Source organism: Zosterops lateralis (assembly GCF_965231275.1).
Source record: "Zosterops lateralis genome assembly, chromosome: 13".
In the NCBI taxonomy this organism is placed as follows: Eukaryota; Metazoa; Chordata; class Aves; order Passeriformes; family Zosteropidae; genus Zosterops; species Zosterops lateralis.
Window position 1 is genome coordinate 4,616,127 of NC_139773.1, and position 27,873 is coordinate 4,643,999.

The 27,873-nt window shown below is 44.3% G+C and overlaps 1 protein-coding gene across 1 annotated transcript in view; it reads left to right on the forward strand.

Annotated features, from left to right (window-relative positions):
- Positions 1-27,873, forward strand: part of RORA (RAR related orphan receptor A) — a 62,174-nt gene that overhangs the window by 18,663 nt on the left and 15,638 nt on the right. The window contains exon 2 of the mRNA XM_083871172.1: positions 23,938-24,023. Coding sequence (XP_083727298.1) covers positions 23,938-24,023 — 86 coding nt within the window. The remainder of the gene's footprint in view (positions 1-23,937; positions 24,024-27,873) is intronic.

Consider the following 27,873-nt stretch of genomic DNA (forward strand, 5'->3'; position numbering starts at 1 on the left):
AATACTCAAGGGTTGGCAGTGCTGTGAAGTAGAACAGTGAAACATAAATATTAATTGGGGTAGAAATATTGTCTGGAATCTCATTCTTGTTTTACTTGAAAATAATACTCAATTGTCTTGGCCGTGCTGGAACAAAGACAAGACCTAAGGGATGTGCATTTATTTGGCTGCAACTTTATTAACACATTTGGGAACAGTGCCTGGCAATAAATCACACCGAGTGAGTCACTGCCTATTCCTTGATCAGTGCACCTCTCTGGAGAGCTCTGCCAGCCCTCCCCTGCCAGCCTGGCTCCTGGGCCACCACGGCGTTTGTGTGTTGGGGTCAGGGGGGTCCTTCTCCCTTCTCCCAGCACCAGAGGGTGGGAGCCACAGCTGCTTTTGCCCAGCTTTCTCAGGGAACCACTGCTGGCTGGCTTGGCTTTTTTTCCCCTCTCTGGGAAGGTGAAAAACTGTGGGAATGTATTTGAGACAGGTACCACCTAGGAGTGGCAATGCCTTTACCTTCCCACTGCTTTTCCTGAGTAACACCCACTTTCAGAGGATTTCTGGCAGAGATAGGGGCTGGTAATCCTTAGTTTGCATGGGCTCAAACTGCTCTCTTCAGTTTGGGGAAGACTTTAAATATTAGGGGCAGAGATGAAAACTGATAATGAATGTTTTTCAGTCCCTCTCACTCAGGCAGCCACACACGTCAGAGGTGTGCCTGCCTTGTCACTCTGGATTGTGACTGCAGTTTCTGCCTGGCTCTTTCCTGCTGTCTCCACTCCAATGCGAAAGTATGTTGGTCAGAAATTTCCTATCACTAAGCTCAGTGAGACAAATGCAAAATAGCTGAACGGGTTAAAAAGTTAGTATTGTTGCCTCACTGGGGGGAATTCAGAACTTCTAGTTGCTACTTTAGTGCCCTGCTAGTGAATATTTCCAAAATGGATGTTTTAATTAAGTTTAATTTAGCAGTGGCAAGTCTAGTTTGTTAAGGTAAGGAACACTTCTCCCTTCCACGACATAAAGAAGTGATTCCAGCAAGTTGAAAAGTTGCAGTATTGTAATGGCTGTGTTTCTTCTGGTAGCCCTTGTGTTGCTTTCTGTGTAAAGCTGATAAACTGCCCCTGACGGGACTGGAACTCGCCTGGAGCCTGGGGCTGCCCCCCTTCCAGCTGTAGGACTGTGGGAAGCCACAAGGGAAGCCCTGGTCGTGTTTCAGCTCCAGGTTGTCCATCCTGGGCCAGAAGTGCGAAGGAACACACAGGCCCTCCCCCCTTATGTAACACTGAACGACGTGGAGTTGAGTCTGTGTTTTAGAAAAGTGCTGCTGTTGATTAGTTAGTTGGTCATGAAATCACAGGCAATTTATTTTTAAATAAACTTAATGACAATAGTTGTGCGTGCTGATTTTGAATTGCAACAGAGCTTTTGATGGAGTAATTACATCATTTATAAGCAAACGCCAGACAAAGATGAAATTCACCTGAGTTTTGTCTGAGAAACAAAAAAAGTTAGTTTATCTGTGTTCTGAGGATTGTCATCAACTGGTCTTACTGCTCAGGTATTTGCCTTAAAGAGAGATGGTCAGGTTGTTACATTGGAAATGAAGCAAGTGAGTTCACTGGTGCACAGCAACAGTGACAAATCCATTTTCCAGTCCTGGATTATGGCCTTAAAATCAAGGCAGTAATTGTTATTTAGTTCCTGCAATCAGTAAGCTCGTGTGTTTCAAAGGAAACTACAAACTGCTGTGTGGGCTAGGTGATAACTCATGACAGAAATTCAGCTGTTGTTTGAAAGTATATTTCAGCTCCTGCTTTAGCTCCTGAAAACTGTAATTGCATACTTAGTGAAAACTTTCTCTCGTCTTTCAATACTGACTGTTTGAATTGAGGAGTTTTTTTAAATGGCCTGATTTAAAAAGGTTTTATTTAGACTTCTAGGTTGAGTAAGTCGCGTGATAGTGAAGGCTGTAAATCTGTCGAGTTATATCCTGTACCATTTGAAGAAAAGGAAAGAAACAGCTAACATCTGTGGTTTAGTCCCTTCTCGCTTTACTCTCTTTAGTTCGGTGTAGGCAGAACAAGGATTAGTAATGCTTGGTCCTCTTTCTAGTCTGTTTCTGGTCAACCTAGGATGAAAACTGTATTTTATTTAATTCGTTTTGTATCCAAGTTTTGTGCTTTGATATTGTACTGGTTTATGAATACTAGAAAATAAAGTTACTGGTGGACTTTGTTCGAAGCCCAAGCAAGGCATTTGACACTGTATAAACAGAAAAATACATTATCTGCCCTGTTGAGCTTGCATCTGGAAATGTAGAATAATCAATGTGGCATTTGTAGAACTGTCTTTACATTCTCCAGCAACTTGTAAATGTATATTTGTGAAAAAATAGAACTTCCACCATTGAAATCTTTGTTCCAAATGTAAATGTTTTCTGAATGTTTTTGAATTTCTCTGATGAAAGTTTGTCAAGATATGGTACAGTACAATTTGTGCTGAAAAGTGATGGTGGCATTTCATTCCAAGTACAATTAAATGTAGGAGATGCCCTACATTGTACAAAATCCTTATGCTATTACTAAGAAGTACAGAGTCTTAAAAAAAACCCCCACTTTGTAGAATTCAGTAAACTTGGTTTTCTGGAATTGTGTGCAGATTGTATCATCACTTCTGGAATGTGCTTTTTTTCCCTGGGCCAGGGCTGCCAGACAGAGCTCTCTGACAATCTCTTTATCTGCAGGGTTGTCTATAATGTTAATTAGTGAACTCTTTGAAAAACCGGCTTCCATGAGTTAATTTATGCATAAAACATCACTGAGGGATGTGTTTTACCTGTTTCACAAGTAGGGGACTGAAGCATAGCTTAAGGGACGTGGCTTGGGCCACACAAGAAGCCAGGAATCAAGAGATTCACATTTCATTGCCTAACCGCACAAATTCAGAAAATAAATAGTTGAAGAAAAGCAGATGCAACACTGAGGATTTGAGTCTTGGGTGCAATTTACAGGATACTTAGCTCTCTGCCCATACAACCTCCTCCTTTGGGAGGCCAATAATGCTTTTGCATTCATAAAATTGTAGAATGGCCTGGGTTGAAGGCACCTCAGAAACCAACTTGCTGCAAGTTTCTGCCGTGGCCAGGGACCCCTTCCACTGTCTCAGGTTGCTCAGAACCCCATCCAGCCTGGCCTTGGACACTTCCAGGGATGGGGCAGCCACAGCTGCACTGGACACGCTGTGCCAGGGCCTCCCCACCCTCACAGGAACAATTCCTTCCAATAGTCAGATCTAACCTTCCTCTTGGAGTTTGAAGCTGTTCCCCCTCGTGCTGTCACCCCTTGCCCTTGTCCAAAGTCCCTCTCCAGTTCTCTTGGAGCCCCTTTAGGCTCGGGAAGGTGCTCTAATGTGTCCCTGGAGCCTTCTCTTGTCCAGACTGAACAGCCCCAGCCCTCCCAGCCTGGTTCCCTAGCAGAGCTGTTCCAGCCCTCACTGCATCTCCATGGGCTCCTGGCCCTGCTCCAGCAGCTGCAGGTCCTTGATGCCAGAGGCTCCAAGCTGGGCTGCTCTGCACAGCCTGGTGTCATTGGCAAACTGCTCAGGGTGCACTCAGTCCCACCCTGGACATGTCCAGCAAAATTCCCACTGGTTTGAGTGCAAGGTGCCAGGCTGGCTGCAGACATCGGAGTCTGCCTTGTATTTTCGTAGTGCAGAATTTTCACTTTCTGTTGTTGCTTTTTTTTTAACTCACTGTTACAACTCCGGAATAATTGTTATTCATGGCTGATGCCCTCACCCAAAGGGCTAAAGAAACAGAATTAGAGTGTTAACCCTTTCCAGGGATTTTTAGAATATCAGCCCAGTGCCTCAAAATCATTAAGACAGGAGCAGAAATCCTGAGGCTGGTATTTCAATTTAAAGCTGTCTTTGGGAATTCTTGTTTTCTTTAGGTTTGTGTTTGTTCTTGAATATGTGCTTCTAATCTAGCGAGGACATAATGAGCTCTTGAGACATAATAAGCTCAGTAAGACTTGAAACACTGTTTACCACTTGAAGTATTTATGTGGCTTCTATTCCTATTCATGTATCCAAGCACAATATGGCATTTAATAGATCCTCACAGATAGGAAGCCTCTAATCCTGATGTTCTACAGGTATGAACTGAATTACAGAAAGGATGTGCCCAGCTTTGTGAAGCCGTTTAATCATTTAACTCGTGGTGTGTTCAGCAAGTTCTCACATTTTACAGGAGTTCAGTGTGTACCTAACTCGGGGATAGTTCTGTGGCTCACACACACCATCTTTGTTAAACACAGGGACTTGGAGTCACATCTTTTCAATCCTGTAGTAGCAATCCTGAGCTAGCCTGAAAGGAAGAAATGTTTCCCATATGCTTCTAAAGGAAGGCAGGAAAATTCAGGCTGGAAGGAAAGGACAGGTTGTAACTGTGAGGAAAACAAGCTGTTGGAGCAGCTTCTTTTAGAATCAGGATGTGTTTTCTATCACTTGATGGCTCTGTGTGCATAATCATGGCACTTAAAAAAGAAGTGCCTTCTAGTATCGCTGGTCGGTGTGGGCATCATACAAACCTGCTGGGTGAAATTCCATCATCTCTATCACACAAAAGGTGAATTTGATTATAATGTTATCTACCACCCTCATGTTTCTGCTTATGTAAATTTTCCTTGAACTGATTCCATTATGCTGATGCTGGAAGCAATGTGTTCACAGAATTTCTTTCAGTCCTAATCCCATGATATTTTGTATCATGCAGTTTTTTCTCTTCTTGTCAGAAATTTTGGAATTGGGAATATGAGGAAGGAGAATGGGATACAGTCTATCCCTAAATGTTGTACAGCTAAATTAGCACATTGGCACAGTGCAATTATTTTTGCACATACGGAAGACGCCTCCCTGTAAATTCTTTGTGACATAAGGTTTCTGACTAAAATTAGGTCATGGCTGTTTAATTGTTTAGGTGTCCACCCACAAGGGAGCTACAGAGAGCTCTTTCAATTCCTTGCAATCAAGTAAGTAGCAGTTACTCTCATTTATCCTCCAAGGAAATAGTCCACCAAAAATAATATGTTGATTCTTTAGCCCCTCCCTGTCACTAATCACTCAGCTCTTGTAGCTACAGACTGACTTGGCCTTCAGCACCGGAGTGTCCAAGTGCCTCAGTCATTAATTTTCAACTTACGACACTTTGGTGATGTAAGAAAGCGTTGTCCTCGTTTCACAGCTGAGGAATTGACACATCAAATAAGTGACTTGCTTAAAGATTCACAGCAATACTGGCCACAGAAACCAATGACTTATTCATAGACTATTCTGTTTCTTGGAAAACCAACCCAGTGTTCCTTGTCCTTCTGCCTGCTACCCCAGATCTCCTTGGACCAATTTAGCAGGCCAAGAGTTTAGGCCTCTGTGTATTTTAGCCTCCCATAAGCTGGCATTGCCAAACAAATGCACCCCTCCCTTGTGTAAGCACAAGCAGCATCTCTGCTGTCACGTGGGGAATTAAGTCAGGAAACTGATTCAGGTTAAAGTTAATCCCCCAAGAACAGTTTCAACCTGAGTCGTTCCTCATTTGGCTCACACAGTGCAGCTGTGGAGGCACCACTGAAGGGAGGAGAGGGAGGCCAGGCCAGCTCTGCTCAGTGACTGCAGGTTTCTGCTGGCTGAAGCCCTTGTGGAGTTAGTGGGGTCAAGTTCATGAAAACCTTAACCAAAAGAAGTTCTAGTTTCTTCTTTCTCTGGAGTGCACATCACATGCTTTGAGTTTTCCCCATGTTTGCAGAGCCCACCCAAAAGCACAGGGACAAACTGTGTCCAGAACACAGAGGAGATTTTGGGATCAGTCTTTGCTCTGGGGACATTCTACATCTTCCTTGCATGGCAAGTTTTTTTGTGTGTGGCTGCTATCATTAAAAACACTTGATAACCTTTTTCTGTTTGAAATGAAACTATTTCTGAGTAGTCGCAAATGCAGCCAGAGAAAGGAGCACAGTTAGCAGGATAAGTACATTGGTAAAGGGAATAAAGTGCTGTAAGTGTGGAGCTTAATGCCTCTTCTCACCCTGCACCACGCTGACCTATGTGGGCCCACTTTGCTTTGCCTTTCTGCCCTGAGTGGTTCCAAAGAAAAGACCAGTTGGAATTGTGTGTGTGATTTTGGTCTTCAGGTGGAGCCTGTCTGCCATGATTTTCCACATATGTCAGACACATGGGGAGATTGTTCCTGTTTGGCTGAGCCCTCTCTCAAAACAAGTGTTCAGAGGGCTTCCCAATGGCTGTGCTGAGGTGAACATCCAGCCTTGAAAACAAAGTACCAATGCTGCTGCTTCATTTGAAGGACTGCAGCGTAGGAGAACCTGTAACTGTGGAATGATGCCCTCCTCCTGAGTACATCAGAAGTACACAAAAATTTATGCAGCGCCCTTGGCACGCTAATAACTTGGTTGTTGATGACTAAGGCAGGAAGAAGGGTGCCAATGACATCTGAAAGGAGACTGAAAGGAATTCACGTACTTTAAAAATTGCTGCAGAAGAGAGCAAAACATCTTTTAATGACTGCTCTTAATGCCTTTAACATATCTTAACCTTTTCACTTGAACTGCCCCGTGACCCCTGAAAAGCTTTTTTGCCATTTTTGTTGCTGAACCCTGTTCCCCATTTTTTCTGCTTTTTCGTTTTGTGGCTGGAGTGTGAGTCCTGGCTGGAGAGAGTAAGAGGATGGTCCTCTGCCATAAACTTCTGTTGTAAAAAACCTCTGGGCTGTGTCAGCCACAGCCCCTGCTCCAATCTGGCCATCTCAGAAGCCTCAAAAGAAACGTGTGGGATTGTTGTATTTGGGTTTTTTTTTTTGTTTGGGCCTTGTTCATATGTTCAAGATTGGGGCAGAAATCCATTTGATTTTCCTCCTCGATTGAACACAGATCATAACATTTAGAGCACAGCCACTTTTGTAGCAGGAACCTAACAAAAAACAGATTTTAACATAGTCACTAGTTCCTTTGAAGGAGGCAGTATTAGCAATTATGATCTAGACTAGACATTGGTAAGAACTTACCAAATAATTATAGGCTTCCTAAAGGAGTATAGTATGAGTAATTGCAGGTTTAAAAATGTCATTATGAGGAGTAGTTTATACCGAAACTTCATCCTGCTCTTTGAAACCAGAATCTGTAACTCTCATCAAGCCACAGCAAATGCTTGCCCTTCTCCACAGAAGAATGTAGACTTGCCTTATTGTACAGAAAATGTTCTGTGGTACATTATTTAAATTAGCATATAATAGAAACCTAATTGCCCACTTGGGCCCACAGCTTTAGCTGGTGGAGATCAATGTGCTTCCACTGAAGTCAGTGTAGCAATGTTGATTTTCACCCTTGAGGATCTGGCTCAGCAGCTTGTTTCTATTCCAGGCATTGTTAAAGGAGATAGTGTGTTTAGAATATTAAACCATGGCATTGTCAGAGATAGTCAGCTCAATTTATGTGCAAGTGAAGAGAAATAAAGCAGTAAAACCATTATTTTTATCTGAGGATTTCAATTTACATTGTCGATTATTCATATTGACTGATCTGCTACAACAGGGAAATCATGAGCGTGGGGTCATCTTGTTGTGGTTTTAATTTCCTACGTCTGTAGTTATCTAATCCTCTCAGTGTGAGCAAGCATGATTAGTATTTATTTCTATTCTGTGTGCCAGTGCCCTGGGCCAGGTTCTGTGCTAAATCCAAAGTGACTCTCCTACTTAATTGGCATTAACTTGTACTGCAGTAATATAAATAAAAACTTGTACTTTCTGTGTGAAGCACTCACAACTCCCGAAACAGATTTCTTCTATGTGGATATTCTCCCCCTATGTTTAGGCTTGTGATAAATCTGTACTTTTTACTCAGTTTGGAACTACTTCTAGTAATGTCTTCCAAATATGCTTAGGGAATTTGCAAAGACAGATTTGGAAAGACTTGTTAACCACTGGGGCACTACTAGGAATATTGCTACAGCTGTACCCCTGGTTAAGAAATTGCTACAGTAAGAACAACACCTGGCTCTCCAAGTACCAAAGTGAACAATAATTCTTCACTTTGTCAAATGGTTTTTACAATCACTTGGAATGCTTGCTTAAAGAAGCTTATTTTATTTCATGAATGCTCCATTCAGGAATAGGGAAACTTTAGGGCTGAGCTGAGCCAACAGTTCTTTGTGGAGTTCGTTTCCTCTCCTTTCACTTCCATTATTCTCAGAAGACCTCTGGCTGCTCCCTCACTTATCTCTGCTTCCATTTGTCCCCTGAGAGCTTTGGATAATCAAAGTTACGCTGCAAGTACTCTTCAGAGAGCAGGATGGGGCGAGTTGTGGTTAAATGGTTTGGGTCTTTATCAAGGATGGTACAGTGTCTGACTGTGTGAGCCTTTTGAAATAGTACAGTGTTAAAAGCCCAGCAAAATTTGGAGCTGCCTGGTGTTCGTTGCTGTCTGTTTTCTGATGAGTGCAGAACACAAGCATAGGAAGAAACATCAGCAGGAATGATGGATAAAGACTGTCTTGAAAGGGTTGAGAGATTGTGTTCATCACTTGGTAAGTCATTGTATGGCTTCATTCAGCCCTGGTTACCAGCTGGTTTTCTTGTCCTGACTAAGATGAAGCTCAGCTCATGAGCTGGTTTGGATTGTCTTTGGATGAAATGATGGCAGTAATACGGGTGCTGTTTCTATTATTTTCTTGAAACTTTTATCAAGCCTGCTTTTTTGGGGGGAACACAAATTGATATTCACTAATTTCCAGCTTGTGCCTTTTTGAGTGATTTGGCCTTTAGAACATAGTATTAGCCATGTGAAGTGATCTGGATTTTTCATTTTAATCTACCAAAAGCACTTAGCAACACTTGAATCAGCAATCTTATTCTGTGTTCTCCTGTTGATATTTGTATTTTGCCCAGTTCTATGGGTCGTAGGATTGTGTTCTCATTGAACTGTCAGACTTGTTTGAAAAAGGCGTCAGTGTTTCCTGTTTGGGGGAATTTTTTTGATGCTCATTTTGCAATTTCGTGAATTTTATAAACAGAAGTACTAAGGCATTCATATAGGTGTTGATGGTAATTTCTGTCAAGCTCCTTTGTTTTCAGTAGTGGGTTTTCCAGGGTTTTTGTCGGGGTTTTTTCCCTTGGAAAACACAGAACACATGTGACCAGAGACTTACATAACACAAGATGTCTTGTGTTGAGCTAAGGAAACCATCTTTGAGCTAGATATCCAAGACTAGCATTTTTCTATTTCCACTGCAAAGACAACAGACATTAAAATTCTAGAGTCTGGTGGCCAAATGGCACAGCACCAAACACGGTAGATTTTCTTTTCCTCGAGTGGCAAATCGTGTTAGATAATTCATGATGCAAACTGCTGTTATTTTGAGAGTACATGAGCCTCTGATGGCAGAGCAGATTTCCTTACCTCTCTAGGTTAGATGAAAAGCTGAACAAACTTTGAGAGCTGCAGAAAATGGCAGGAGCTTTGCTGCAGCAGATTAGCCGATACTTCTTTGCCTGTATCACTTCACTCCCCAGAGCGGTCGGGGTGGTGCAGCTCTGACGAGCTCTGCTCTTTGCCTTTTTGTGAGGAAGACGCGGGATTGCAAAGATAATGGGAGAAGGCAGTGGAGCATTCATGGCAATAATTTCTAAGAGCCGGAGATAAATAAGCAGGCAAAGTTGACGACTTATCTGGGTGGGGGTATTAGCATTTTGAGTACCCTCTGCACAGATGCAGTTATCACTTAATTGCCTTTACACTAGAAAAGCACTTCGTCGCTGCGAAGAAAACTTGTGCATGTATCCCACGATGGTTCTCTTGTGCTGCAGCAGAGAGTGGGCTGCTCTGCCGGTGGTGTCGGCCGCGGGGAGAGCGGCAGGTCCGGGCTGTGCCCTCAGGAGCGGGGCTGGGGCTCAGCACCGGCCTTGGGTGTCGGGGCTGCCCTGAGGGGCTGCGGGGACAGGCCGTGTTCATTGCGGGGGACAGGCCGTGTTCATTGCGGGGACAGGCCGTGTTCATTGCGGGGACAGGCCGTGTTCATTGCAGGGGACAGGCCGTGTTCATTGCAGGGGACAGGCCGTGTTCATTGCGGGGGACAGGCCGTGTTCATTGCAGGGGACAGGCCGTGTTCATTGCGGGGGACAGGCCGTGTTCATTGCGGGGGACAGGCCGTGTTCATTGCAGGGGACAGGCCGTGTTCTCCGGGGCTCATTGCGGGGACAGGCCGTGTCCATTGCGGGGGACAGGCCGTGTTCATTGCGGGGGACAGGCCGTGTTCATTGCGGGGACAGGCCGTGTTCATTGCGGGGACAGGCCGTGTTCATTGCGGGGACAGGCCGTGTTCATTGCGGGGACAGGCCGTGTTCATTGCGGGGACAGGCCGTGTTCATTGCGGGGACAGGCCGTGTTCATTGCGGGGACAGGCCGTGTTCATTGCGGGGACAGGCCGTGTTCATTGCAGGGGACAGGCCGTGTTCATTGCGGGGACAGGCCGTGTTCATTGCGGGGACAGGCCGTGTTCATTGCGGGGACAGGCCGTGTTCATTGCAGGGGACAGGCCGTGTTCATTGCGGGGGACAGGCCGTGTTCTCCGGGGCTCATTGCGGGCACAGACTGTGTTCTCCGGGGCTCATTGTGGGGACACACCGTGTTCTCGGGGGCTCGTAGCTCCAGGCCAGCCCTCTCCCCTCTGGCCCTTGGGTCTCGGGGTTGCCGTGAGGGGAACCCCCGGCCAAGTTCTCCGGGGCTCATTGCAGGGGCGAGGCCGGGCTCTCCGGGGCTCGTTGCTCTCCCCACGGGCTGGGCTCTGCACCGGGCCCAGTCACTGCCCTCTGCCTGAAGTGCCAGCAGCTGGTCCTGGCCGTGTCTGCCATTCCCACCCTGTGTGGGAGCCGGGGCTGCCTCGCCGTCCCTTCCCGAGCCCTCTGAGGGCAGCGGGGGCTCAGCAGCGGTCGGTGCCACAGGCGGGCCCGCAGTGGGTGCCAGGAGAGGCAGTGGCCGCCCCGAGCCCTGCTCTGCCCCCGGCACTCCCGGGCAGCGCTGCCGCCTCCGCCCGGCCCTTCCCTGCCGGGAGCGACACATGGGGCAGCCAGGAGGAGACAGTTTGTTCGTTTTGTTTCTCACCTGTGTAGAAACAAAGAAGGTTGTTGGGAATTTTAAAGGAGTTTTGTGGGAAAGCAGTCGATGTACGGTGATTAGAGGCTGCAGCCAGGTCTGTGCCGTGCTCTGCAGAGAACAGGCGGGTCTCCTGCAGGTCCCGCCTGTGTTAACCCGGCCAGGGAATTCCCTCCGAGCCTTTGACAGACCGAGATGGGTGTTGGGGGCCTGAGCACCTTGGTTTGCTCACCCGGGTTTGCTGAACATTGTCAGAGTTGCACAGACAGCACCAGCAACACCCGCAATTCAGCGGGGCCGTTTGCTGTGCAATAGTTACTTAGTTTGCTTGTAGTCATTATTTTAAATTTTGCTATCTAAGCATGTTAAGGTTTTATTGGTATTATTCCTTCAACAGCAATATTGGTTACTCCGGGCATTGTTTAAAAGCTTATAATTTTTTTTTGCAATTCTTAAAGAGAGATTTGGCTTAGAGCGAAATCAGTAAGGGGAAAAGAATTAGGAAATCAAACCCTTCCTTTCCCTTTTTGAACCTCTCGGTTTTCCAACCTCAAATAAGTACGTGAAAGGGGTTTAACAACTTTAAATTGGATTTTGGAATGTCAGATGACTCTAATAGCCTTTGTACACAAATAACAACAGAAGAGCTGATTATTGTTTCTGGGCTCTGCCATGCACTTATGTAATCATTAATCTTGGCACTTCTTTATCTGCAGCAGATTAGGAGGCCACTGTCATTTTGAAGACTGCCATTAAGTAGACTTTGTTAGTGTTTAAATATGCGAAGCTTAACTTTAAGCTTCCTTAATGTATGCGGTGGAGGTATCCAGTGCCTTGAATAGAGCTGCTGGAGTAAGTTTCAGTCACATATCTGCTGCCACAGTCTGACCTCAGACGTGGGTTTATGTACAGTGTTTGTTAATCAGCCTCTGAAGACACTTTGAAAGCTTTTTAAGCGTAAAGCATTAATATATCTGTTTGGAACAGCAAGCAAACTTGCTTTATCTACTACCTTTCAGTTGGTTTAATCATCAAGAGGCAGGAAATTAAATGCTATGAAATGAGAAGGCAGAAAGGGTTTTAATGAAGGTCGTAGCACCTAATCTGATTGTGGCAAAGGAAGAGCTTCTGCTAGACCTTTTCTTTCCACAAGCTTGTAATTTTCTAAACCGTTTTTGTGGGCAGCTGCATTTTTTTCTTTCATGATCCTTGTCATGAAATGAAGATGGTTTTCAGACACTGAGTATATCATATATAGACATCATAGGGTATAAAGAGGCTCAGAAACAGAGCTGAGTCCAGGGAGATAGTGTGAGCATGGTTGTGGGGACATCACTGTGATGTGTGGTTTGAAGAAAATGTGTGGGAATAAAGCTTTCTCTGTGACAGAAATGTTTTTGAAGCTGTTTGATAGACGGATGATGCATTTATTTTGTTGTAAGCCAGAGCCCATAAGATTTCCAGTGATAGTATCTTATGTGTTCTCCTTGGTGCAGTTTTTGGGGATGGGCCATAGTGTTTTCTTCCTGTGCCCTTTCCCAGGGGAACATCTGAGGAATCCTTCTGATCCCACATATATACTACTGTTGCTCCCTCTGAGGTGGGGCAGGGGCTGAATGAGGAGAGAAAACTAGCTGTATTTGTCCAGCAGAGGTTTGACCTTCTGTCATTAAGAAGGCCGTGAGCTTTCTCTAAAGTCTGTATTTGCTGATGTCTTAATATGTATCAGGAAACATTTATCCAGCCACTGCTTGGTTTTGAATTTCAGTACTATTTTCTCTGAAATGGAGGAAACATGGGTATAGTTAATCTGTTTTGTGCTCCCCTTCAGAACCTGGAGGATGTGGCTGCTTCTGGTGTCCCTCAGTTTTGGTCATCCTGTGATGGCCTCTGCAGAGGACTCGCAGGGAGGAGCTGTGACAAAACCACACACATACACTGGAAATAATAGTAGTGGAAAACTTCCTTGTATTAAAAACAAATGACCTGGTGTCAGGCTAGAAAGATGCAGAATATGGACTTCAGGAGAACCTCTTGTGTGAGATTTGAGGGAATCTGGTTGTGATTTGCTTGCAATAGCCATAAATCACAGATGGAGTTGAGGAATTCACACTCAGTATTGGCTGCTTGGTGATGAATCAAGGAAGGAGGTGTTGGAGGGAGTTAATAAATGAGTGAGTGCAGCTAAAAGGCTTTTTACTGTTTAGACTTCTGGAGTTGGTTTTGGTTGTTATTGTTCATCTCTCAGATGAATCATCCGAAAATGAAAATTTAAACTAGACATGTAGAGTGCACCTTTGTGAGAAACTAATGATTCTACTTGGCATACAGCATCAAAGGAAGCCGTTTTAATGACATCAAATTCATGTACAGCCAAAAAGAAAATATCTTAAAAATGCAGATGTAGTCACATCAGAATGATGGAGTTTCTAGTCTGGGTGAAATACTTTTCTTTTCTCTGCAACTTTTTATTCTAGAATTAAATTCAGGTTTTGAGTGTTTTTTCATCAAAGTGCAGCTCTCTTGTAGGGATGTGGTTTCTGCACCAGCCATGTTTGTCTGGCTTTAACTTAATTGTGCCGAGTCCCAGTTCTCCATGCACAGCGACAGGTCACGCAAATTCTGCAGAGGCCAAACCCTTTATAAAATCCCTGCAGCCCAGCAAAACAGCAGGACAAGGCTGAATCATGGCAAACACTGTGAAAGGACACTTTGGGTTTCCACTGCTCTGTCACCTCTTCTGAGCGAGTTCCGTATTCCTCTTTCCAAATGGGCCGTGCTCCCTTCAAGGAGTGAGCTGTGAAAGTAGAGCTTGACTTGGCCAAATGGGAAGTGCCAAGGAAAGCACTGTGGGCATTGGGGATGGGCTGCTAATCAGAGACAGCCTTCTAAGGAGTCCTGCCAGGGATTGTTAATGCTTGGTCTGAAAGCTCAGTGCCTGTTTGCACAAGTGATGGGGCTGCAGTGGTGCCAACCCACAAGTCAGTTGGTGCTGTGGGGTCACTGCAGTTCCCTCAGGTTCTGGGCCTATCACCTTGCTAAAGAGTGTAGAAATAGTAAATAATTTTTACATCATGTTGCAAATTATTGTTTTTTCTCAGGTCTCTGTGGTTGGTTAGGTTTTGTTATTTCCTTGTTGATATTTTTAATCAGGTAGCTGTGGCTGTGGTCTGGTCTTTTCTGGTAGACAGCCTAGTAAAGATCACTGAACCAAGATCCAATTTTGCAAATGGATAGCACAAGTGTGTGTAGCTTCTTAACAAATCCAGTTATGGAGCTTTCATGTTGTATAAAAGGAGGTCAGAGACTCCTTACCACTGTTCCAAAAGACTTTTTGGTAATGAACACTGCTGTAATTCATATACCAGCTGAGTGCCCCTTGCATATGGGAGCTCTCCACTTGGAAATGGGGGCCAGAATGATTGCCTTCCCTGAGCTGGGCGTTCCAGGCTGCTGGCAGCCTGGGAAAAGTAACTAGGGAAAGGTTGTTGAGCTGTGATAGCTGTGTTGTAGCTGAAGTGCTGCTTAACACTGGGGAGTGGTTGAGAAGTTAGGTTTTTGTTTTCCTACTACAAGCAAATAAACAGAAATGCCAGATTTTCCCCTAAGCCAGTGCAGTTCATTAGGGGAAAGAAGGTGGGAGGACAGTGTTGGGGATAACAAATTCCAGGCTTCAGAAGACCAGGTCCAACACCTGAGAGAGTATGATCAAATTGTAATTGTAGGAAATTACATCAAATGGGGGCTCTGTGAAGCAAAGCATTAATCTGTGAAGACAATATTTGGTTAATTTGGACTTTTCACTGTAAAATGCTACTTTTCTTCAAGACTTTCTTTATTTAAGTCTTTATTAGTTTCTTGCAGAGATTTAGGAAATGGGGCAGAAGTACAAATACATTTAAGCTTTTCAGTACAGGTTTCTTTTTGAAGGAAAGGGGGAGAATTCATTTAGTATTGTCTAGCTAACTCCAGCAGATAAATTATTCCTATTCTCCTGCAGATTTCACTTCTTGTTTTACCCATTAGTGATAGATAATGAAAGATCAGACACCAGGAAGGAGCGATTGTTTTAGATTTGCTGTTCCCAATGCAAGAGAACAGTAAGTGGCAAAGACTACAAGAGGCCTCAGTGTGACTGAGCATTCAGGGCCACTTTGGCAGCCTGGAGGTGCCCACACGTGTTGGCCCCAGCTCCATTCTTGTGTCACTTCTCATTTGACAGACCATTGCACTGCCTGGTGTGGGCAGCTACAGGTTGGGTCACAGCAGAGCTGTGCCTGTGCCCTGCTGCAGGTGTTTGTCTTGACAAATGCTCCAGGTTAGTAATCATCTGTAGGAAGAAATTAAGGATGTCAAAACATGAGTGAACTCTAGAATCCTGTAAAAACAAACATGATGGATTCACACAAACCCCAACTTGCTGCTTACTGGATAAAGGCAGTAGCAAATTAGAGCAGCACAAGTCAGTGCTGGCAGTTCCTGTGGTAATAGCTCACACCTGTGTTGCTCCTAAAACTTGTATTTTGTGTCATTTTATCAAGAGTAATGTTTTGTAGGTGTCATTAGACCTTTAAGCTTTGTTTTTGAAAGTGAAAAAGTGATGTAATAGAAGTAGACCACCAGCACTGCTCTTGTACAGCTCTGAAGCAGCTTCTTGACATGCAGTTCAGAGCTTTGATTAAAACCATACTATATTTCATTAGAGAATCACATGATTTCAGTGTCACTGTGTTTTCTTTTCTTATGAAAAGCTTTTTCTGAATTGCTTTATTTAACAAGAATTCCATTTAGCCTGGTGAAATTAATTATACCCCAAACTGCGTTTATTGTTGCCAGTGTAACTCCTGTTAATTTTCAGCCAGAGAAGAGGCAAATGAAATAATTGTTTATTCATAAGCACCTGAGCCACCAAGAAAGTGAGAAGCCGAAACGTGGCAGAAACAAACTGGTGTTTTGTGAAATTTGGAAGTCTGTTCTGACCATGTGGAAATCACCAATATTCAAAGTTTGGTTGCTATGTGTTGTTAGTGTCCCTCTGTTGTGCCTGGTGAGGGACAAAAGGGGACCCCCCAGAAGAAGTTGTTGCAGTGGTACATCTCTTGGTGTGTATTTCTGCCATCTTCATTATTAGTGTGTAAGTTCATGAAAGAAGTAACAAAGTTGGAGCTCGGGAACCCCGTAGGTTTCCCAGAGTGGGAAGATGTTAATTCCTGCCCTGGGTGTCCCAAGGGCTGCTCCTCTGTGCTCCTGGGCAACAGAACACCAGGGGATGTGGCAGGCCTGGCTGTTTTGGTTGAGCCCAGGCTTGGACTTGAGTGTTTTGATGTTACAGTTTGGTCTGTGCTGTGGTTTGATAATGTGGCCAGAGTCCCAAGATGCAGTTGTCTCTACCTGTCATTCCTTCAACAAGGAAAATCAAATCATCTCGCTTTCAGTGCATTCATTGCTCAGTCAGGAAAGAGTGGGAATATTTCTGGATGGATAAAGACAAGACAGTGGAGAGATATGAGTGTTATACAGAAGGAAATTAGAATCCTGTAGTGTTGTGCACGTGAATGAGAGGGAGCAAACATCATCTCTCTGAGTTCCTCTAAACACCCTAGATCAGTTTTTAGCTTGAGTTCCTGAACACTTGCAGAAGTCTCCTGATTATTTGTGTTGGGATGTAGTTTTGATTTTTCTTTATAGGAATTCAGAGTAATATGGTGATATTATATTAAGGGTTTACAGCAATTTTCTATTTGAACTTAATATTAAAAATAGAGACCTCACCACAAAAACTTCACTGAAACAGTTTTACCTTTTAAAAAACACAAACTATTTTCCATCTTGCCTTCTTTAATTAGACATTCAGGTGTCTTTGTTGAAGCCAGTGCTTTGTGAATTAGCAAAGCTCTAGTTCTTTAAATTAAAACATGTGTCAGTAAAATTTTGTGTGGTTTAAAGGAAAACAATAACCCCAAACATCAGTGATCCTGGCATGGGAATATGAGCTCTTACTGCACTGTTCCCTTCCATGTGCCCAAATCAAACAGATGTTGAAGGAATTTATATGGATTCCTCAAAGTCAGTCTTGCCAGCCCCAGGTGGTGCCATGCTATTTATCCTGTCTCCTTTAATGTGAATGTTTGCAGCATTTGGGAGTGCTGAGCAGTGTCAGTGACCTGCTGAGGGATCCAGCTGTGCCCAGGCCCACAGAGCTCGTCTGGCATTGCAGCATTTCTGCCTTGTGTGTTTGAGGTGTTGCTCATACTTTACTTCTAATTAATACTTTGGTGGCCATGTTCGTTTCTACTCCACCCATCACACCCACAGACTTCAAAGGGTTTGTACCAGTATAACCTCAGTATTTATTTTATTACCAGCGTGATTTCCTAAGGAAACAAGGCTTGGAAAGGTTGTTTGTGTTTGTCTGGTTTTCTGCCCATCACCCCAACCCTTTCCATTTCCAAAACATTTCAGCCAAGCTTGAGAGCATCAGCGGTTCCAAAGATGTGAAAATTGAAAATCTGAGCAAATTCCCCATCTGATACCCCCCTGAGGGACACCGTGCAGCCGAGCTCAGCTGTAGAGAGGAGAATCTCTAACAGAGAGGAAGAGGCAAAGAATATCTCATGTGTTGGGGAAGGCTTCTGCTGGAATTTCAACCGTAGTGGACCCCAGAAAAATGCAACCATGAGACACAAATCTCTTTCGTTAGTTGTTCTCTGGAGCTGTTTGTTGCCAGGTCTGTCACTGCAGTCTCCAGTGGGGCCTCCTCAGGATGTCATTATGGTGGGGATTGTGAATGGAATAAACACACCTTCACACAAGGAGGGGGCAGGCTCTCGATCAGACACTTCTGTGTGTTCCAAGATCGCTGGGATGTCTCCCAAGCCCAGAGGCGCGGGGGTTTCAGCGCTCAGGGGTGTGTGAGTGCACAGGGGTCACTGCAGAGTGCAGGGCCGGGGTGGGCAGGGCTGTGCTGCCACCAGCGCTCGGCTCCGTGCAACTGCAGCCTGGGGGAGCTGCAGGTGTTCGAGGCGAGTAATTTGCAGCCAGCTCAAATTACTTAGGGTACATGACAGAGCAAATTATTTAGGTAATGAAGCTGAAAATGCAGGAAGATTAGAATATTATATAGTAAAATCATTCCGTGTTAATTCAGTTTGTGATCAGATATCATGTTGCTTTAAATACCACATTACATGCAGTACCCTTGTTTGAGCCAATGAATATGTATGAATATGTCACTGAATATGTATGCTTCCTAATTTAATCAATATACTTACAAACAGCACTAGCAGGGATGTCTGGCACAAACTGCATCCCTCTAGAAGCAGGTTGGCCCAATTTGTGTGTGTATCAGGTTCATGTCAGAGCCCTTCTGAATGAACTGCACAGTCCTACACACCCAGAGAGGCTGGGCACAGGTGAGCCCGGGGAAGGGGCTCAGAGGGAGCTGCAGCCAGGGAAGGGACTGCTCCTTAAGCAGTGCCCTGAGCCCCAGGAGGGGCCAGCTGCAGCCCTGCCTGTGTCTGCACCCCACTGCAGCCTTGCTCAGCTGGCAGCTCTGGTCCTCTGGGGATGCTTTCCCTGGAAAGCCATGCACGTGAGAAGGATGGGCAGTGCCCACAGAGGCTTTAAGGAGCAGAGGCTGGTCTGGCACACTCAGCAGTCTGTGCTGAAGCCCATCCATACTGGGTGGAAAAGTGTGTACCTGGAATTTCTGGGCACTGCTGCCTTGGGAGCTCCTCAGAAGTGCTCGTGTCTCAGTGGTGCCAGCAAAGCAGCTGGGAACCCACATTCCCTGGGAGAGGGGAGCACCTCCTGCACAGTTTTCCTTTCCAAAAATGTGGATTTCTTAAATTCATCAATAGTAAGACACAGTAGGATTTACCTGGCTTTCACCTTCTAAAGGTTAGGCTTGTAATTAAAATATTGTTAAATTCCTTCACTGTTGGGTGAAGAGGAGGCCTCTGCACTCAGGGGTTTGTGTTGTTTGTTATGAATAAGGTGAATCATATACCCTTTCTCCTTCTTGCTTTCTCCTTTTGCCTTCCTTTTGTCTCTTCCTGCCTCCACTCTAGAGCAGACAAGACAATTAACTTCATTAATTACCCATGTTTCAAGAGCACTCAGGTCAGCTGTGTAGATCTCCCCTAAAAGGCAGACATGGGACCAAAGTAGAGCTCTTCCCAGGGTAACACATCTGAGGTTTCCTACCTGTTGTGAATTGGGGAAAAAATGTTATTTGTGTGCATGTACAATTTAAAAATACTGAAAATATTTGTGTGCATGTACAATTTTAAAATCTGTGTGAAAGCAGAAGGAAGAAAGGAAAAATCCCTTTTCTACCCCAAGACAATTAATTCACTAGAAACAAGCATTGTGTTCACAAACATTATTGGGAGGAAAAAACTTCTGTCTTTGGAAAACAATTTTTTTTTTAAGTGTGTTCTTCAAGGTGAACTGGTAACACACTTCCCTGTGCTGAGGCTCAGTGTGGTTTTTTTTAAGGGACAGAACTGGGCAGAAAAATGATCTGTGCTTTGCTTGGCTGTGCAGGCTCTTGCCCTGATCTGAGTCTGCCCCATGAGTTAGAAAGAGAGAAATCAAAGAATATGATGAACTTGTACAGTGCATTCCCTCCCTTCCAGATACAGAATTAGATTTTCTTACTTCTCTACTGCACAAACTGGATGAGGAATAAAGCAACATTTCATGATGTGGGAATTAATAAAAAGGGAGAGGCTGTCTAGAGGGTTTGGCTGGGGGAGGGAACTTGCAAAAGGCAGACAAACCCAGTGAAACTGTTCCAGGTTTGGGGAACAAACTCCCCTGGAGCAGGAGGGAATAAGCCATAATCTCCTGTTCCAGGTGCCAGCAGAAGATGTCATTGAGTGCTCTCACTGGCATGTTCCCTAGGAATTAGGTGGAGGCAATGGTGTTATTTAAGCATACCAGAGCTACCTCAGACAGTTGCCATGTGAAGACACAGTGGAGGAAGAATAAATGTTCGGGGGAAAACACTGGCTTTTTTTTCCCCTGTAATACTTGGGCTCAAGTTCCTGTTCAGTCTGATTTGGAGCAGACCAGGGCCCACACTCCTTTTTCTGGAAGCTCATCTGCCATTCCAGCAGGAGGACAGTTACCAGGCAGGCTGGTGACAGGAACAGCTCCCAGTGAAGGCACATGGACTGAGGGGTGCTGGTGGATGGCAGAGGCCCTTTGCAGTGGAGATGAGCTTGTTTGACATCAGCCTGCAGGGATTGCTGCCTCCAGCCCTTGGAAGGTCCCTTCACTCTCTCAGGAGCCCTTTCTGTAGCAGCTTGTTTGGTGGTGGGTCTTTGTGCTAAAGCTTCCATTTGTTGCTCTTGGTGGTTTGTTTGGGCGTTTATTCCTCCTCTTTGCTGCCTTTGGCAGAGGACAGCCTTGGTAGGATTGTGGAGCACTGTTATTTCAGGGTGTGAAAGAGTCTTAGCCCTTTAATCTGGGAGTACAAACTACATCTGTCACCTGGGTATCTGTGGCGGTTCCTAAGCAACCACAAGAGTTTATTTTTTTCTGCAGTTCATATTTAAGAAATAATTTGCTCATGCATGAACCAGCCTGAATCAGCCTGAGCACCACCCCAGGAGACAGAAATTGTAAACTGTAATTTAGGCTAATTCTAGTCTAAAGCATGAATTAGAGTATTTTATGTAATCTTGAAAATATACCATATAAATAAATGTAAGCAGAGAACAGGTACAATTAATTTGAGCACAGTAGGAAGCTTTAAGTAACTCTGGGAATGTGAGAAACCAAGTCGGAACATATTCTTGACATGTAAAAATATTTCCCACCTGCCTTGTTTGCATAAGAACAAGGTTTTAGCAAGTACATATTTGCATGTCAAAGTTAAAAGTGGGGAAAATATTTTCACCCTTGTAAGAAAAAATGCATAATCTTGGCACAGGCAATTTGCATTTAGTAAGTTTAAAGTATCTTAAGTCCTTTCATGCTGTATGGGAAGTGTATGAACGTGCGACAGGGGTTCCATTTCAATGAGTCGATTTGCAAAGGCACCACGTGGAGCAGTAATTGATCTGATCTCTCTGTGCATTAATTTGTACTACAATTGGTTGTGGCAGTCCCCAGCGACTCCTGCTTCTGAGATTCATCCCATTGTCCTGCATCTCACAGTGCAGCAGGAAGTTGGAGTTTTAAATGCTGTGTGCCTAATTGGAAGTAAGTACCTTGAAGATGTAAATTTGAGGAAATCAGGAATTCTAAAACGATACCTGATTTGGTGCCGGCGCTCATAAAATTGATGTTGGGCAAATGCTGGCACAGCTGGAGCCTGTGAATCTGTGGAGATTCTCTTATACCAGTAAAGCACCCTGGAAAATGCATTTGGGACTAATTATGGCACCTTTTAGACTATTACTAACCTAGCTTTAGGCCATCACTTTGAAGGCATGTTACATTCCTTCAGAAATATTCTGCAAATGTCCTATTGCTTAAGAAATAGGGATTGCATAGACAGGCTTCATGGGTGATTTAACTAACATGCTGGAGATTGTAGATAAACTAGATCCAATTATATCATACCTATTCAAAATAAGGCAGTAATTATGTATATAAAAGTGAAATGTAAAAAATACATTGCCATGTAGCTGTAGAGATAAGCCTTGTCACTACCCTGTCCAAGGAGCTGCAGAAGGCTGCTGATTCACTGCAGCAGAGGAGAAAAATAATCATTTGTTGAGAAGGCACAACTGGGATTTGGTAGAGCTATTCTGGAATTTGCCCACAGGATTGCTCTCTGAATCTGAACTGCACATGATACAAATTCTGAGTTTCTGTGGATTTCAGTCTGTTCTCCAATTTGTTGATGTGAAGGGGGGGTTATATCACCCTTTCTGCTGCAAGCTCATAAACATATGAGGCTCCAGTAATAATTCATGTAGCACATTAATGAAACAGCACACGTATTATTTTTCCCTTTTATTAGTTCACTTCCTGCTCCATTGTGTTTAGTGCATTAGCTGAAAGCAAAGTGAAATTAAAACCATTTTTGGGGAAGAAGTATTTCCTTCCTTAAGTGTCCTAACCAGACCTCTTAATTTCAGCCTGTTATTTTATTGCTGCAGGTATGGTGGTGGTTATAGGTCAAGGATGCCAAGGTCGTTGTGATGGCAGCAGATACAAGTGATGTCCCTCTGCATGGGAGAGCTGCTGGCACAGAACTGCCTGGCAAAGCCCTGCAGTCTGTTGGGCACTGCCTTCCCACAGAGGATTTGAGCTGCCCTCGGGTTCAAACAGGTCTCATTTGGGTGCTGCTCAGCTGCCCCATTGCTGCATTTGATGTCACCTGGAGAGTATTTTGAAGAGATATTTTAGCACAGTCGGTGCTGTGCTACATCTTCTGGGCTTCTACTTTATAATTATCTTATGCTTTGGGCCAGATCCTGAGCTGTGTCTTGCTACAATGAAATGGAGCACACAGTAGCATTGCAAGATGATTCTTGATTAATAATAAGCAGCCAGTTAGGGATTCAATGACATGCAAAATGCAATGGTTTTAGAGTGGGCATGACTTTTTGAGAACAGAGTACAACTGAAGTTAAGCTAATGCGTTGTAAGACAGTAGTATTAGGTATGATTTTGTGTGTTGTCACGGACTGGAGAGCCGTAAATTGGATGAAAGAGGAGCTCTCTTAAACAGTTGGGCAGCTTGTGAATGGATTTGAGCTCCTCAAGGAGGTGAACAGCACTTGTTAATGTGTCACAGTTACAGAAACAGCAAGAGTTGCACTTGTGCTGTTCTCCAACTAAGCCTCTCCCAGAAACCTGATGCAGCTTCATCCTAAAACACTCCAGCCCAGCAAGGGCTTTCCTGGAATCTCAGTGACCTCCCTGTGTGTGGTCTGTGTTTGTGAGCACCATCAGGCACGTGTGAAATGTGCCCTGCTGCTGTTTGATCACTACAGCACTGCCTGTGCACGCTCTGTCCAAACTTGCCAGCAAAACAACTGCAGCCCTGTGCTCCAGGAGCAGCTGGGAGGGTCCCTGGGCACGGAGTCCCTCCTTGGACCAGTGTTCACATGGGGAGGTGCTTCATTTACACACAGTCACACACCAAACTGAGCTCAGTAGGTGGGTTTATCTGTATGGATTTACATTGATCAGGGCTTTCATGCCTTATAACTGTCTGGCATTTTCCAGACTGTGCCAACTCCTCTCATTTCAGTAAACTAACAACTGCCTTGTTTGTTCTGTGGTAGATAATACACAAACAGGTACCGATAATTCCCTTTTGGTTCAGTTTTGGATTTCTCATGCAAAATGGAGTTGCTCTTTGCCTCACAACTCCTCTTTGGGGCTGGCCAGTCGTGTGAGCTGGTGGATGTTGGTGGCTTGGTACAGGTGGTGCATTTGCTTCCAGGCAGGGCAAGCTTTAAAATTACCTGCCATGGTCTCGCATGAGTACAGTTGGAAGAAACCTTTCTAGTGTCATCTTAGCTCTTTGGCCAGAGTGTGAACTCTGCTATTCTTTTTGGCTTTGAAATGCTGATTCTAGCCTTCTTGTGGGTTCTTAAACACCTTCTCAAATGACCCATTTTAATAACCCAAAAGCTATTATATAACGAGCAGCCATAATTTAGTCCAAAGCTCTAGGGGATCCTTGCAGTTCAGCAATGAATAGTTAATGCAGTATAATGTTTAGCAGGTTATTAGTTTTCACTGTACAAATGCTGATCAGGGAATGCTTTTATAAGGTGTTTAAAAGAAAATGTAATTAACTGGTTGCGTGCTTCTGTTGCAGCTCAAATTGAAATTATTCCATGCAAGATCTGTGGAGACAAATCATCAGGAATCCATTATGGTGTCATTACATGTGAAGGCTGCAAGGTAAGCTTCTAAAATATTAAGTCTGAAAAGAAGCATTTAGCCTTTTGATAGTGATTATTTTCCTTCTTTTTTTTTAAAGAGCAAGCATTGCTCCTAAGTTGAATATAAAATCGTTGGGGCTCCTGAAGTCCTGCTTTTATTTGGACTTTAAATAGGACATTTCTGTGACACACACACAGTTACACCGCTGCAGATTTTAGGACAATCCTCAAAATCACAGCTGTGCTGGGTGTGCTGTACCTTGTCTCTGTGTGAGCAGAAGAGGTACAGAGGGATGATCTGCTCCAAGCACACCACCAGGAGCCTGTTCAGTGCCTTCACCTGAGGGAGGATGAGTCTGGCTCTCCTGAATCTCCCTGTCTGGTTTTGCTCTGTAAATTGCTATGAACCTCTGTTGAAGCAGGTGAGAGCTCTCCCCTCTGTTTTGTTTTGCACTCTGCTGCAGTTACAGTCTCTGCTGTTGGGCTGGGGAGATGGTGTTTCACAGCAGCGCAGGCTCCTGGTGTTCAGCATGCTCAGGTCCTGCTGGGAGCACTGCCTGTTCCTTGCAGTGCAGTCACTGCTGTGTGAGGTTTAGGCCTTCAAGATTTTCCTGGTTGTTGTACCTTTGGTAAATCTGGTGAACAAGGATTGCCCTGGAAGAATTTTTGTTTTGTTCAGTGTGTCTGTAACAACCAGGAATTAAACTGGACAGTGCCAACATGAGGCAGGAGTGAAGGTGATCACTCCTTTTTTTGATCCCTAGTGCAGAATTACAGCACTGGCTTGGGGTGACACAGTGTGCACAGCATGTTCTGGCTTGTTGCTCCCTTCATGGATGTTTGTTGCAATCTCATACTTGATCGGTTTTCTCCTCTTAATCTATAATTGAGGTGTGAAGAATTGATGATTATAATGGTTTTTAGTCTGCTCTCTTGACCTGCTTGATATACTAAAAAACCCATCTTCAAAAAAGTACCTTCCTTGCATTCACATTATAAAGGTCTCTTTTGTGCTTTTCCCAGGAAGATTTTTGTGTTTTCATTAACACATCCTTTCAGTCTTGTGGAAATATTGGTAATGAAGGAAAAAAACCTAAATGTAAGAATCTTGGAATGATAAGGGAATGGCACCTTCTGCCCTTTGTGACTGCTGTTGCTATGGAAAATGCAAGAAATGCACTAAAAATGCATTGATAACAAAGTGGTGGCTTTCTCCCGCTTTGTTGTTAAGTAGCCTTCGTCAAATTTCAGCTGTGGGAAGTGCAGGCATTTGTTGTGACAGTTCTGCTGTTTGACTGTCTTGTCAAAGATCAGGTTGTCTTCAGGGTCTGAGAGCTCTTAAACCTTTACATGGTCTGGGACCAGAGTACCTGGGAGAGATCCATGGAACCCAACCCGAGTGCAGACACAGCAGGGTTAACGTGGGGCTGTACTGGGCTGGGCCTCCCCACACGGGCCTTCTGCAGAGCAGGAGCCCCAGCACAGGGGAGCTGCCAGCTGTGTTTCCTTCCTTCATCTTCGTGCACTTAGTGAGAAATGTGTGTGCATTATACTGTGTTTTAGAACAAAAGATTTTCCTTCAAATGCTGTATAAATCAAGTTCTCTTGGAGCTCTGTGCAGTCCCCTGCTTCTGAGAATTCCACCAGAATGGTCAGCTGGTGGGGAGGGGAAAAGGGAAGGCAAGCAGGCAGGGATGCTCAGCACACTGAAACCCATTCAAACCTTGAAAGCAGAGTGTGAGAAGTAAGACACTGGCCCAGAGAATGATTTAGGCATTTTCTCCTTCTCTTGAAGGAGCACAGAAAAGTTTTGTAGCTGTACAATTTCAGACAGAATTTTAAAGCCAATTAATATTGACTTAGTTAACCAAGATGACCTGCAAGTAGTGACAGACTGGGGTAGTGCTGGTGGACATAAGTCAAAGGGAGAGTTTACATGATCATGGTCTGGGCAGCATTTAAAATGCCCCACTGTGGCTGATGGATTCTGCCTGTGCTACACTCTTCCACAGTAATGTCAACAAAGTCTCACCCAACAGAACTATTTTGGCTGGTGAAAAGGTTGGCATAGCTTGTCTTCTGCCAAAGCAGCCAGGTGTGGATTGGTATGGGTTTCTTTTCCCAGCTTTTCTGTGGCTATGACTGCTGCAGGTTTGAGCATGCTGATGCTGCACTTCATGTTATGCTGAAGTTTCCTTTGTAAGAAGTACCTGGTACAAAGTTCCCGGTGCTGTGCCTTGGCTCCTGCAGCCACTGTCCTGCACAGCCCCAGAGGAGTCAGGGAGGTTCTGCAGAGGTGCCACAGACCCACCCACGTGCCTCAGATGGCAGGAGCAGGGCTGTGGCTGTCAGGAGGGAACAGCTGTGCTGCTGCCCTCAAGCCAGGCCTGTCAGGAATGATCTACAGGCAGCAACAGCCACGGCAGAGCCAAAGCAGGGTGTTTTCAGCTTGGACTGGTTTCACTCCACTTTGGCGTGAACTTTAATGTTACTTAATCCTAATGTTAACTTAAATGTTTCCCTGTAAATACTGATAACCAGCAGAAATAGAATTTATTCAAAACCTGAAGTGGAGTTTTTGTTTGTTAGGACTGCAAAGACCTACTGTGCAGTTCTAATCTGTATCATGGATGAAATCACAGACCAGCTCTTGTCAAATTGACTTTTGCCGATTCCATTGCTCTTCTGCAGCCTTGCAACCCTTGCATTTCACAGAGTTGAAAGTGTTTTGACCACGTTGAGTTGTTACATTGCATTTCACATAACTGGACTTGAAGATTTGTAATGAAACCCATTAGTGTTTCTTGGGAAGTTTTCATTTCCCACTTTGCTGTGGTGTTGCTGGCTGTTTTTATGAAGATAGTGGCAGTGTTTTGCACAGGCATTGAGTACTCTCAACCCATCAGCTTATTTAGCTCAATTTGAATCTGCCTTTTAAAAAGTAAAATTTACCACACCTTCATCATCTCCCCCTTAACTGAAAATCTGAGGTCTTAGCCAGGCTGTATTTTACATTTTATCTAGGAGGGCTTATCATGAATAAAATAAATTTTTAAAGAGAGGGTAGTCTACTGACAAAACTGGTATCTGTATGGAGCACTTCACCATTAGCTGAGGGAACCCATTAACCACCTTTTATGCTGTAGAAAGGACCGTGCTGGGAGAGAAGAGTGGTTTGTACACATCCATGTTCTTTTCTCCTAGCTGAAAGTTGAATTCAGTTCCACATTGTCATACAGTGAATGACATAATTTAATTTGCAGATGCAGTTACTTGTTTTGCTGTCAATTCATGCCCAGCTGACCCACCAAAGCTGTAGTGATCCTTCTCTTTACCTGCCTGCATGCAGCTGTCTTACAGAACCACCCATGCAGGGCATTCCTGGGCATTTCACACACTTCCAAAGGTTTGTCAGTAGTGGCTTTTGTTGCTTGTGTCTTTTAAGACCTCAGATGATCTTGTTCATTGTAACTACAAACTATGTCCAGGTTCTTTAGTCTGGGAAACAGTACCTCACCTGCTGTCTCTGCCCATCTTGCTTTCATTTGTTGACGAATACAAGCTCACTCCTGTCATTATTACCGATGTAAAACTGAATGGTTTTGCCCTGTTTTCAGTGACACTATGATTTGTTACCAAATACTTTATTAACACAGTTTATTAAACAATATTGTCAGAGCACTTCCCTCCCCTTACAACTAAAATACGTGCTGGTGGTCATAAAAGGGTTAAAAATCCAATTTGAATGCTTGCCTGTCTTTTGTATTACAGTGTATTTTTCTGATGTTTCTTTGAAGAAAATTTGTGTTGGTTTGCTTTAGAAAACAGTAAAAGAGTGACTCCCCCCCAACTAATTGTTAATTGCTCAG